Below are 11750 nucleotides of genomic sequence, written 5' to 3' on the forward strand. Positions count from 1 at the left end.
CCTTACTTACTTTCATTTTAGCTTCCCTATTATGTACTTGAAAATTCAGTATCCTGGAACATATTTCGTTTAGGGCTGTCTTTCACTCATCTTTACCACAAATTCAAGGTCATTTGGTTTCGTGGCGTGTTTGGGAACCAGCAGTTGAGTCATCCATAAAAACAAATAATTTAAACTAAAAACTGTAACTGTTCTTCGGAGCTGGCATTCTCACTCCCATATCCGCAGGGATTTCTCCGATGATAATTTCCTTCTCATGTTTGGATAAAATAGCAGCTGCAAAACTGTCAGCAACTTGGGGTTCAAGTTTGTTCTTTCCTGCAAATACTGGTAGTTCAGCATTGGAACATATTTATATCTTACAGTCACTTAAAACCCTCATTTCTGAAATCAAATTTTCTATTCTCTTTTCTTCTAGAATAGAGATCAGCAAACTACAGTCTGTGTTTGGACGGCAAAACCTAAAATATTTACCCTCTGGCCCTGTAGCGAAAACGTTTTCCATCCCCTGTTCTAGAACCTAAAGTGTGATTGTTTAACAGAAACTAAGGCTCCTCAGTGTGACATGGAGGTGGACAGGCCTCAGGATGTCAGCGAATCCTCTGAAACTGGGTTCAAAATTTTGTTTGTGATGCAAATGTGCATTTTTGTAGGAAAAAGAATCAAAGCTATCATCAGAGTCTCAAAGGGGTCCAAGACTTCAAAAGGTTTAAAAACATATTGTCTACTGATGGGCAGTGTGACTGAGCATGAGAGCCCACCATAACATCCTAGGCGTGAGCAATGAGGCCAACATGCTTACATGCCTTGTAGGGCACTTCAGAATCTACTTCATACTATAAGATGTGGAAAAGGTTATGTGGAACCCAATACAAATGTGGTCTTTCCATTACCATGTATTTTCCTCCTTGGGTGGCAAGGCCTGTTCTCCCCCACTATTCTTGTCTCATCTGAAGTACATCTTCAGAATCTTCACCCCAGGTACCACTGAGTAAGGGCTCATGCTTCCTACCCACACCCTTATCTCTGCCTCCCAGGATTATATCAGTTTCTAGAATCATAGCCTTCCAATTGCACGCCAGGAACCCTGGAGCTGGATTTAGAGCCCACTGCAATAACTGCCTCTCATCTCGTCCCTTGTGACATCTGTCCCTCTATTCGTAGATTCTCTTCTGCCTTTTTAGGTTGGTTTATCATCTCGATGCATATTTGATATTATTGGACACTATGGAGTGTCAATGATAAATGTGTAATTGAGGGTGGCAGGGACAGAGCAGAGCACCTCACATGGCACCTGAGAAAGCCTGTCCCAAACCTTGGAGGCAGGAGGGGTGGTGTTTGCCTTTAGGAGTTTCTTCTGAACTGTAACACCCTTGTCTGCCCTGATTGGTTTCTATTTTCTTTCAATAATTCTTCATCTTATCTATTGAGATCACTTTGAACTTTTATCCCGTTTTCCAAAATGCAGCCTCCCGCCTGTGTGTCTCATCTATAAATACAAGGTCATTAGCTCTGAGGCCCATTTGAAGCCACAAGAAATTCACTGAGACAGAAAGTGGCTACTTCGTTTGCATTACTCAATCTCATCACCTACAAAAGAAACAAACACTGGCCAGGCACATGGCTGTAATCCCAGCACTTTGGGAGGCGGAGGTGGGCTGATTGCTTGAGCCCAGGAGTTCGAGACCTGTCTGGACTATATGGCAAAACCCTGTCTCTACAAAAAAAAGTACAAACATTAGCTGGCATGGTGGTATGTACCTGTGGTCCCAGCTACTCAGGGGGCTGAGGTGGGAGGATCACTTGAGCCCAGGAAATTGAGGCTGCAGTGAGCTGTAATTGCACCACTGCACTCCAGCCTGGACAGCAGAGTGAGACCCTGTCTCAAACAAAACAAAACAATCACAGACTGTGTAGGTGGAAAGAATACATAGGATTCACAGAATTCCTGGCTTTCATCATCAGAGTGCCTGTAAGGAACGTGGAAAAAGACCTGCAAGCTTTACCTCTCGGCACTGCAGCACTGTCAGACCCAGGCCTCCGTTTTATAACAAATATTTGAAATGACCTCTTTATTATTTTGAAATGATATTCATAGATGTAACATAATCCACCTACATGCATAATTTTATAGAAATCAATATACTGTCCTAACTGGGATATAAAAAAGAAATAAAAGGGGGAGTAATTTATAATGAATTGGTACATGTCTCAGTGTGTGAATGCTTGTGTGCAACTAGAAGATGAAATGAGTTAAACACTCACACCTACTTATAAAGAAGATGCTTGGATTTAAGAGAAGTAAGATAATATTCAACTGACACTTCTTAAACATTTTTTTTCCAAGGCAGGGTCTTACTCTGTTGCCCAGGCTGGACTACAGTGGCACAAACACAGCTTACTGCAGCCTCAAACTCCCAGGCCTCAGCTATCCTCTCACCTCAGCCTCCCGAGTAGCTGGGACTACAGGTATGCACCACCATGCCCAACTAATTTTTGCATTTTTTTGTAGATATGGGTTTTTGCCATGTTGCCCAGGCTGGTCTTAAACTTCTGGGATCAAGTGATCTACCCACCTTGGCCTCCCCAATTGCTGGGATCACTGGAGTGAACCTCCACACACTGCCTCTTCTCAAACTTTTGTATTACACTTGACATTTTGAAATGAGGACAAAGTAAATTTGCTCACATATAAATGCTGTCACCATATGGTACAGACGGGTACAGTGTGTGACGTTGTTTGACTCTCCACAGAGGCACTGGCCACCATGAAGTGATTTTCTGAAATGCTGAGTAACACTGTCAACAAAAAAGAGTCAGATTCTGTAAAATATTTCAAGAGGTTTATTCCAAGCCAAATGTGAGGACTACAACCTGTGACAGCCCCAGGAAGTCCTGAGGACGTGTGTCTAAGGTGTTGGGGCTACAACTTGGTTTTATATATTGTAGAGAGACACGAGACATCAGTCAGTCTATGTGGGGTATGCATTGGTTTGGTCTGAAAGGCAGGACAACTCAAAGCCTGGGGCTTCCGGGTCATAGATGGATTAAAAGACTTTCTGGTTGGCAATTTGCTGAAAGAATTAAGTTTTTATCTAAAGTCCTGGAATCAAGGGGTTATGAAGAAAGGTTCTTATGCAGAGGAAGCCTCCAGGTAGCAGGCTTTAGAGAGAACAGATGGTAAATGTCTCTTTCATGAGAACTAAAAAGGTGCCAGATTCTTAATTAAATCTCTCCTGGATCAGGAAAAGACCTGGAAAGGGAAGGGGATTCTCTACAGATGTAGATTTTCCCACAAGAGACAGCTGTGCAGGGCCCTTTCAAAATATGTCAAAGAAATATTCTATTTTGGGGTAAAATACTTAAATTTATTTCAGGTCCTGCTATCTGTTGTGTATTTTATTTTATTTATTTTATTTTATTTTATTTTTGAGACAGTCTCACTCTGTTGCCCAGGCTGGAGTGCAGTGGCATGATCTCTGCAACCTGTACCTCCTGGGTTCAAGTGATTCTCATGCTTCAACCTCCCAAATACAGATGCCACCACCCTGCCCGGCTAATTTTTTGTATTTTTAGTAGAGACGGGGTTCTACCATGTCAGCCAAGCTGGTCTTGAACTCCTGACCTCAGCTGATCTGCCCACCTTGACCTCCCAAAGTGCTGGGATTACAGGTATGAACCACTGTGCCAGGCCTATTGTGTTGGTATCTTATTGCTGCAAAGAGTCTGTTCTATCAGTCTGAAGATCTCTGTTTTAATGTTAATACTGGTCAGTTGTTCCTGAATTCCAAAGGGAGGAGAGTATAATGAGGCGTGCCTGACCCCCTCACCTTTCTCCTCATGGCCTGAACTAGTTTTTCAGGCCCCTTTTCTTGGCCAAGAGAGGGGTTCATCAGTCAGTTGGGGAGCTTAGAATTTTATTTTTGGTTTATAACACTTTATAAAGGTCCAAACTAAACAAGGTACAGTCTTTCCTAGATTGACAATTACCTAGATTGACACAGTAGTTGCATTCCTGAAAAGTTCAGTATATATTAAAACAGTGCAAAAACTATTTTTTTAGCATATAACACAAAGTTAGGTTCTGAGGTAATTTTGAGCAAGCTTTTGACCCTTAGGGACTTTGCGCAGGACATCCTACAGCTGTGTGGATGCTGGCCGATTCTGCATGGTACAGGACTGTCATGCACATGTAAACCAAAAATTAAATTCAAAGGCCCCACAACCATCTGAATGGACTTTCTTTTTTCTTTCTTTCTTTCTTTCTTTTTTTTTTTTTTTTTGAGATGGAGTCTCTCTGTGTCACCCAGGCTGGAGTGCAATGGCACAAGCTCAGCTCACTGCAACCTCTGCCTCCTGGTCTCAAACCCCTGACTTCAGGTGATCCGCCTGCCTCAGCCTCCCAAAGTGCTGGGATTACAGGAGAGAGCCACTGTGCCCGGCCCATCTGAATGGACTTCCTTCTAGGTCAGAGCACTCAAAAATTTAACCTAAAAGTCTAGTTTAGGCCATGATGGAAGTGGGGGCTGAAAATGCCTCATTATACCTGCCAACATTAACATCAACACAGACCTTAGGTCTGATGAGAGGCATTTACATTCTGTTCTGTGTAGCTGGCTACCTGGAGGCTTCATCTGCATGATCAGACTTTGGACTCCACAACCTCTTATCCCAACCCAGACATTCTTTCCTTTTGAGAACTCTTTTTTTTTTTTTGAGATGGAGTCTTACTGTGTCACCCAGGCTGGAGTGCAATGGCACAAGCTTAGCTCACTGCAACCTCTGCCTCCTGGGTTCAAGCAACTTTCCTGCCTCAGCCTCCTGAGTAGCTAGGATTTCAGGCACACACCACCATGCCTGGCTAATTTTTGTATTTTTAGTAGAGATGGGGTTTCGCCATCTTGGCCAGGCTGGTCTCCAACCCTGACCTCAAGCGATCTGCCTGCCTCAGCCTCCCAAAGTGCTGGGATTAGAGGCGTGAGCCACCACGCCTGGCCTCTATTGATAACTCTTTCAACCAATTGCCAATTAGAAAAATTTTAAATCTACCTATAAATTGGAAGCTGCCCCCCGCCCCTCAAGTTGTCTCGTGCTTCTGGACCAGACCAATGTGTATCTTAAATGTATTTGACTGATGTCTCATGTCTCCCAAAAATATATAAAACCAAGCTGCATCCTGACCACCTTGGGCACACATTCTCAGGGTCTCCTGAAGGCTGTGTCATGGGCCATGGCCCTCATATTTGACTCAGAATAAATTTCGTCAAATGTTTTACAGTTTGGCTCTTTTCATTGACATACATTATTATGCCATTCTGATTACAGAGGGGATACCCACTCCTGTCACTGCAACAACCAAAAAGCAAGCCTGCAAATTTACAGCTTCCTAGAAGGCAACTGTCCCCATCAAGAGCCACTGCTTTTAGAGAGTGTTACAGATAAAATGCACTGAGGCAAAGGTCCTTGAACAGATTCAATCCCTTTATCTTTCTGTTGATGGCAGTGTTGTTCATTCAACATATTCAACATACTCTTTCCTTTTTTTGTGTGAGCACCATGCTTCTTTCTAACTGTTTGCTGTGTGGAGAATATAGTCTACCAGGGGACAGAGATGTTAAGTATGATAAATAAGCAACCAAATAGACAAGACAATTAAGGGCTGTGATCATTGCTTTGATGGAAATAAGATGGTTTTTGAAAGATTAACAGGGCGGGGGAGTTATTTCAAATAGTGTGTGCAGGAGAAGGCTCTGAGGAAACACTGGTGTGAGATCCAGTCGCAGTAAGAGCAGAGAGAAGAGGGTTCACGTGGAGGAGGCAGCACGTACCAAGATCCCGAGACTGGAAAGAGTTTGGAATGACGGACCATGTGTGTATTCCAGGATGGCTGGAGCTTCCACCTTAGGACCTTGGTGCTGGCCACTCCTCTCCCTCAAACACTGGGCCTCTCCACATTTTTCCTTACTTCCTTCAGACCCCTGCCCTAATCTCATTACATCAGAGACACCTTTCCTGTCTCCTCTCTATAAACAGCAGCCACCACCCCAGCCCTGGCACCCCCATCTCCTTTTTCCCACTTTACTTTCCTCCATTGCATTTACCTCCACCTGTCAGTACCTATTTCCTCTTCCTTTTGTTGTCTATCACCTCTTCCATCCACCAGAATGTAAGCTCCATGAGGGCAGGCTTGGTCCATTTTGTTCACAGCTGTATCGCCAGCTCCTAAAACAATGCCTGAGGCTTGGTGTGCTGGCTCATGCCTGTAATCCCAGCACTTTGGGAGGCTGAGGCTGGCGGATCACTTGAGGTCAGGAGTTGAAGAACAGCCTGGCCAACATGCTGAAACCCCATCTCTACTGAAAATACAAAAATTAGCTGGGCATGGTGGCACACACTTCCAATCCAATCTACTCAGGAGGCTGAGGTGGGAGGATCACTTGAACTCGGGAGGCGAGGTTGCAGTGAGCTGAGATAGCACCACTGCACTCCAGCCTGGGTGACAGAGTGAGACCCTGTCTCAAATAAATAAATGATAAATAAAACAGTGCCTGACACATAATAGGTACTCAGCAAATTTTTTTTAGTGAGTTATTGAGGAGAAAAACTATTCAAGATAATGTTGACAAGACAGTCAAGAGCTGAATCATGTAAGTCCTCGTAGGGTTTTATTCCAAGTACAGCGGGAGGGAAGGGAAGGGCCCTGTACAAAGAGGAATGATATCAACTAGATTACGGTTTTAAAAGATCATGCTGGCTGCTGGCTGGAAAATGAAAGCAAGACCAGAAATAAGAGAGCCAGTGAGGAGTCTCCAGTCTGACCCACACAAAGAGATGGCGGTGGCTTACAGTAGGGCAGTGGATAGGCTTGGGAGGTGGCACCAACAGGACTTGCCGATGGATTAGATATGGGGGTGATGTTTAAAAGAATGAGGGTGACTCTGCTATGTTGTCACCCTGAGTCTCTGGATGGATATGGTGAAGCCATTTACTAAGATGAGGGAGAAATTCAGAGTGGTGATAAACATTCTCACCAAGTTTTTCCTAACAATTATCAGATGCCTGAGTTTGATACTTTGAGTCAACCCAGGCATCGATGCCTACTTCTGATTTGCTGTAGCTTGTGTGCCACGGCCTCACAGTTTCTGTGGAAACCCCACCATACATCAGCCCCAGCACAAAGCACAGCCTCGTTAGAGATAGCCTACCTCCAGCACCGTGACTGCTCCAGGCTTAATCTCTCCTGGTGTTGACACCTTTGCCAGTGATGTTGTCTCATGGGATCATGGGATTCATGCTCTTTATAAACCATTGCCTTCTTCCTGTTTCTTTCATTTATTTTTCCTCTCATTCACCTGCCCTCTGAGCTATGTAACTTTTCCTTTACCTTCCAACAGAGGCCTTTCGTTACATTTAGAGCAAATGGAATGCATAGCAGGCACCAAAGATGGAGGTGCTATGCAAATAACAGACACCAAGCTCTCTGTGGGTGGGGTTCTTGTGTGTTTTCTCTTCACAGCACCCAGCACAATACTTGGAACATAAGCCAGACACATTTATTGAGCACCATTTCTGCTGCACCCGTGAAGAAAACACTCGACCCACCCAGACAGACAGTCAGCTCCCCCACAGGACTTAAGCAAGTGGGCCGGTCTCTGTTTATTGTTGTACACTCACACACTCACACAGCTGTCAGGCGAGCACTAGGCACTTATCACATTTTTATTAAGCCCATCACATCTGACTCTTTGTAGGGATGCCAGAAAGTGCCCGATTTCTGCATGATGGGATGGACTGTGGATGGAGTAAGGTCAGACAAACGGAGATGGGCCAGTAGCCTAGACAAGTTAAGGGAGAAAAACAATGAATTTATTTTCCACTCATCAGCCAAGCTTTCTGTGGGCTAGGAAGGGTTGCCTGGCTAAAATGAAGCAACACTGTGTCTCTTCCTGCTGTTTTCTCCAACTCCCCTCAGCAAATCATGAATGAAAAAAACGAATGAATGAACAAACGTAGAATTATTATAAGGATTAAGTGCAGGCAGGGTGCAGTGGCTCATGCCTGTAATTGCAGCACGTTGGGAGGCCGAGGTGGGAGGATCACTTCAGCTCAGGAGTTCAAGACCAGCCTGGGCAACAAAGCGATACCCCCATCTCAATTTTTAAATTTTGATTTAGAATAATAAATAAATTTTTTTAAAAGATTAAGTGAAATGTTTTTTAAGTACCTAGAATAGTGCCTAGTATATAGAGAATTCAACATAAGTGTTTGATAGAAAGAGAGCAAAAATAGGCCAGGTGTGGTGACTCATACCTGTAATCCCAGCACTTCAGGAGGTTGAGGCGGGCAGGTCACTTGAGCCCACAAGTTGGAGACCAGCCTGGGCAATGTGGTGAAACCCCATTTCTACTAAAAATACAAAAATTAGCCAGGTACAGTGGCACATGCCTGTAGTTCCAGCTAATCAGGTGGCTGAGATGGGAGGATAGTTTAAACCCGGGAGGCGGAGGTGGCAGTGAGCTGTGATGGTGCCATTGCCCTCCAGCCTGGGCGACAGAGCAAGACCCTGTCTCAAAAAAACAGAAAGAGAGTAAGAATAGCTTTGTCTGTATCTGCCAGCAGCCACGTTTGTGGAGTCAGAGGAATGAAGGGGTCAAAGGGAACAGGAACATCATAGAGAATACCCCCAGGATCTGAAGACCCCAGTGCAATACCTCGAGCTTAAATGCCTGTGTTTTCATTCTCCCTTCTTCTCCATAGGATCATGGGAGACCACCTGGACCTTCTCCTAGGAGTGGTACTTGTGGCCAGTCCTGTGTTTGGATTTCCTTCCTGCTCCTTTGATGGCCGAATAGCCTTTTATCGTTTCTGCAACCTCACCCAGGTCCCCCAGGTCCTCAACACCACTGAGAGGCTCCTGCTGAGCTTCAACTATATCCGGACAGTCACTGTTTCATCCTTCCCCTTTCTGGAACAGCTGCAGCTGCTGGAGCTCGGGAACCAGTATACCCCCTTGACTATTGACAAGGAGGCCTTCAGAAACCTGCCCAACCTTAGAATCTTGGACCTGGGAAGTAGTCAGATATACTTCTTGCATCCAGATGCTTTTCAGGGACTGTTCCATCTGTTTGAACTTAGACTGTATTTCTGTGGTCTCGCCGATGCTGTATTGAAAGATGGTTATTTCAGAAATTTAAAGTCTTTAACTCGCTTGGATCTATCCAAAAATCAGATTCGTAGCCTTTACCTTCATCCTTCATTTGGGAAGCTGAATTCCTTGAAGTCCATAGATTTTTCCTCCAACCAAATATTTCTTGTATGTGAACATGAGCTCGAGCCCCTCCAAGGGAAAATGCTCTCCTTTTTCAGCCTCGCAGCTAATAACTTGTATAGCAGAGTCTCAGTGGACTGGGGAAAATGTATGAACCCGTTCAGAAACATGGTGCTGGAGACACTAGATGTTTCTGGAAATGGCTGGACAGTGGATATCACAGGAAACTTTAGCAATGCCATCAGCAAAAGCCAGGCCTTCTCTTTGATTCTTGCCCACCACATCATGGGTGCCGGGTTTGGCTTCCATAACATCAAAGATCCTGACCAGAACACATTTGCTGGCCTGGCCAGAAGTTCAGTGAGACACCTGGACCTTTCACATGGGTTTATCTTCTCCCTGAACTCCCGAGTCTTTGAGACACTCCAGGATTTGCAGGTTCTGAACCTTGCCTACAACAAGATAAATAAGATTGCGGTTGAAGCATTTTACGGACTTGACAACCTCCAAGTTCTCAATTTGTCGTATAACCTTCTGGGGGAACTTTACAGTTCGAATTTCTATGGACTACCTAAGGTAGCCTACATTGATTTGCAAAAGAATCACATTGGAATAATTCAAGACCAAACATTCAAATTCTTGGAAAACTTACAGACCTTGGATCTCCGAGACAATGCTCTTACAACCATTCATTTTATTCCAAGCATACCTAATATCTTCTTGAGTGGCAATAAACTAGTGACTTTGTCAGAGATCAACCTTACAGCCAACTTCATCCACTTATCAGAAAACAGGCTAGAAAATCTAGATATTCTCTACTTTCTCCTACGGGTACCTCATCTCCAGATTCTCATTTTAAATCAAAACCGCTTATCCTCTTGTAGTGGAGATCAAACCCCTTCAGAGAATCCCAGCTTAGAACAGCTTTTCCTTGGAGAAAATATGTTGCAACTTGCCTGGGAAACTGAGCTCTGTTGGGATGTTTTTGAGGGACTTTCTAATCTTCAAGTTCTGTATTTGAATAATAACTATCTTAATTCCCTTCCACCAGGAGTATTTAAACATCTGACTGCATTAAAGGGACTAAGCCTCAACTCCAACAGGCTGACAGTTCTTTCTCACAATGATTTACCTGCTAATTTAGAGATCCTTGACATATCTGGGAATCAGCTCCTAGCTCCCGATCCTGATTTATTTGTATCACTTCGTGTCTTGGATATAACTCATAACAAGTTCATTTGTGAATGTGCACTTAGCACTTTTATCCATTGGCTTAATCACACCAATGTCACTATAGCTGGGCCTCCTGCAGACATACATTGTGTGTACCCTGACTCGCTCTCTGGGGTTTCCCTCTTCTCTCTTTCCACGGAAGCTTGTGATGAAGAGGAAGTCTTAAAGTCCCTAAAGTTCTCCCTTTTCATTGTATGCACTGTCACTCTGACTCTGTTCCTCATGACCATCCTCATAGTCACGAAGTTCCGGGGCTTCTGTTTTATCTGTTATAAGACAGCCCAGAGACTGGTGTTCAGGTACCATCCCCAGGGCACAGAACCTGATACATACAAATATGATGCCTATTTGTGCTTCAGCAGCAAAGACTTCGCATGGGTGCAGAATGCTTTGCTCAAACACCTGGACACTCAATACAGTGACCAAAACAGATTTAACCTGTGCTTTGAAGAAAGAGACTTTGTCCCGGGAGAAAACCACATTGCCAATATCCAGGACGCCATCTGGAACAGTAGAAAGATTGTTTGTCTTGTGAGCAGACACTTCCTTAGAGATGGTTGGTGCCTTGAAGCCTTCAGTTATGCCCAGGGCAGGTGCTTATCTGACCTTAACAGTGCTCTCATCATGGTGGTGGTTGGGTCCTTGTCCCAGTACCAGTTGATGAAACATCAATCCATTAGAGGCTTTGTACGGAAACAGCAGTACTTGAGGTGGCCTGAGGATCTCCAGGATGTTGGCTGGTTTCTTCATAAACTCTCTCAACAGATACTAAAGAAAGAAAAAGAAAAGAAGAAAGACAGTAACATTCCGTTGCGAACTGTAGCAACCATCTCCTAATCAAAGGAGCAATTTCCAACCTATCTCAAGCCACAAATAACTCTTCACTTTGTATTTGCACCAAGTTACCATTTTGGGGTCCTCTCCGGAGATTTCTTTTCTTTTTGCTACTATGAAAACAACATAAATCTCTCGATTTTCATATCAACACCATGTTCTGTCTCACTAACCTCTAAATAGAAAATAATAGATCTAGAAAATTGCAGCTGCCCTTAGAGATTCCCAGTCTCCATTGGTTTTCTTTCAGATCCAATAATACTGTTCTGTCCTGCTGTGTTGATTATGGAATGTATCCCTAATCATGGGAAGGACACCTTGGGAGAAGCTGCAGATGGCTGACGTGCTTTCTCTAGCATTCAGTCAAAAATGAGATGGTCCATGATTCTGGGTTCTCTGTGTTCTGCAAAACAAC

At 44.1% G+C, this 11750-nt stretch overlaps 1 protein-coding gene across 2 annotated transcripts in view; it reads left to right on the plus strand.

Moving 5' to 3' along the window:
* TLR5 (toll like receptor 5) overlaps positions 1 to 11486 on the plus strand; it is a 31929-nt gene extending 20443 nt beyond the window's left edge. For both annotated transcript variants that reach the window (XM_025400254.1, XM_025400244.1), the window contains exon 4: positions 8758 to 11486. In XM_025400254.1, the coding sequence (XP_025256039.1) occupies positions 8762 to 11338 (2577 nt within the window). In that variant the 5' untranslated portion in view covers positions 8758 to 8761 and the 3' untranslated portion in view covers positions 11339 to 11486. The remainder of the gene's footprint in view (positions 1 to 8757) is intronic.
* Positions 11487 to 11750: the final 264 nt, after the last annotated feature.

Source organism: Theropithecus gelada, chromosome 1 (genome assembly GCF_003255815.1).
Source record: "Theropithecus gelada isolate Dixy chromosome 1, Tgel_1.0, whole genome shotgun sequence".
In the NCBI taxonomy this organism is placed as follows: Eukaryota; Metazoa; Chordata; class Mammalia; order Primates; family Cercopithecidae; genus Theropithecus; species Theropithecus gelada.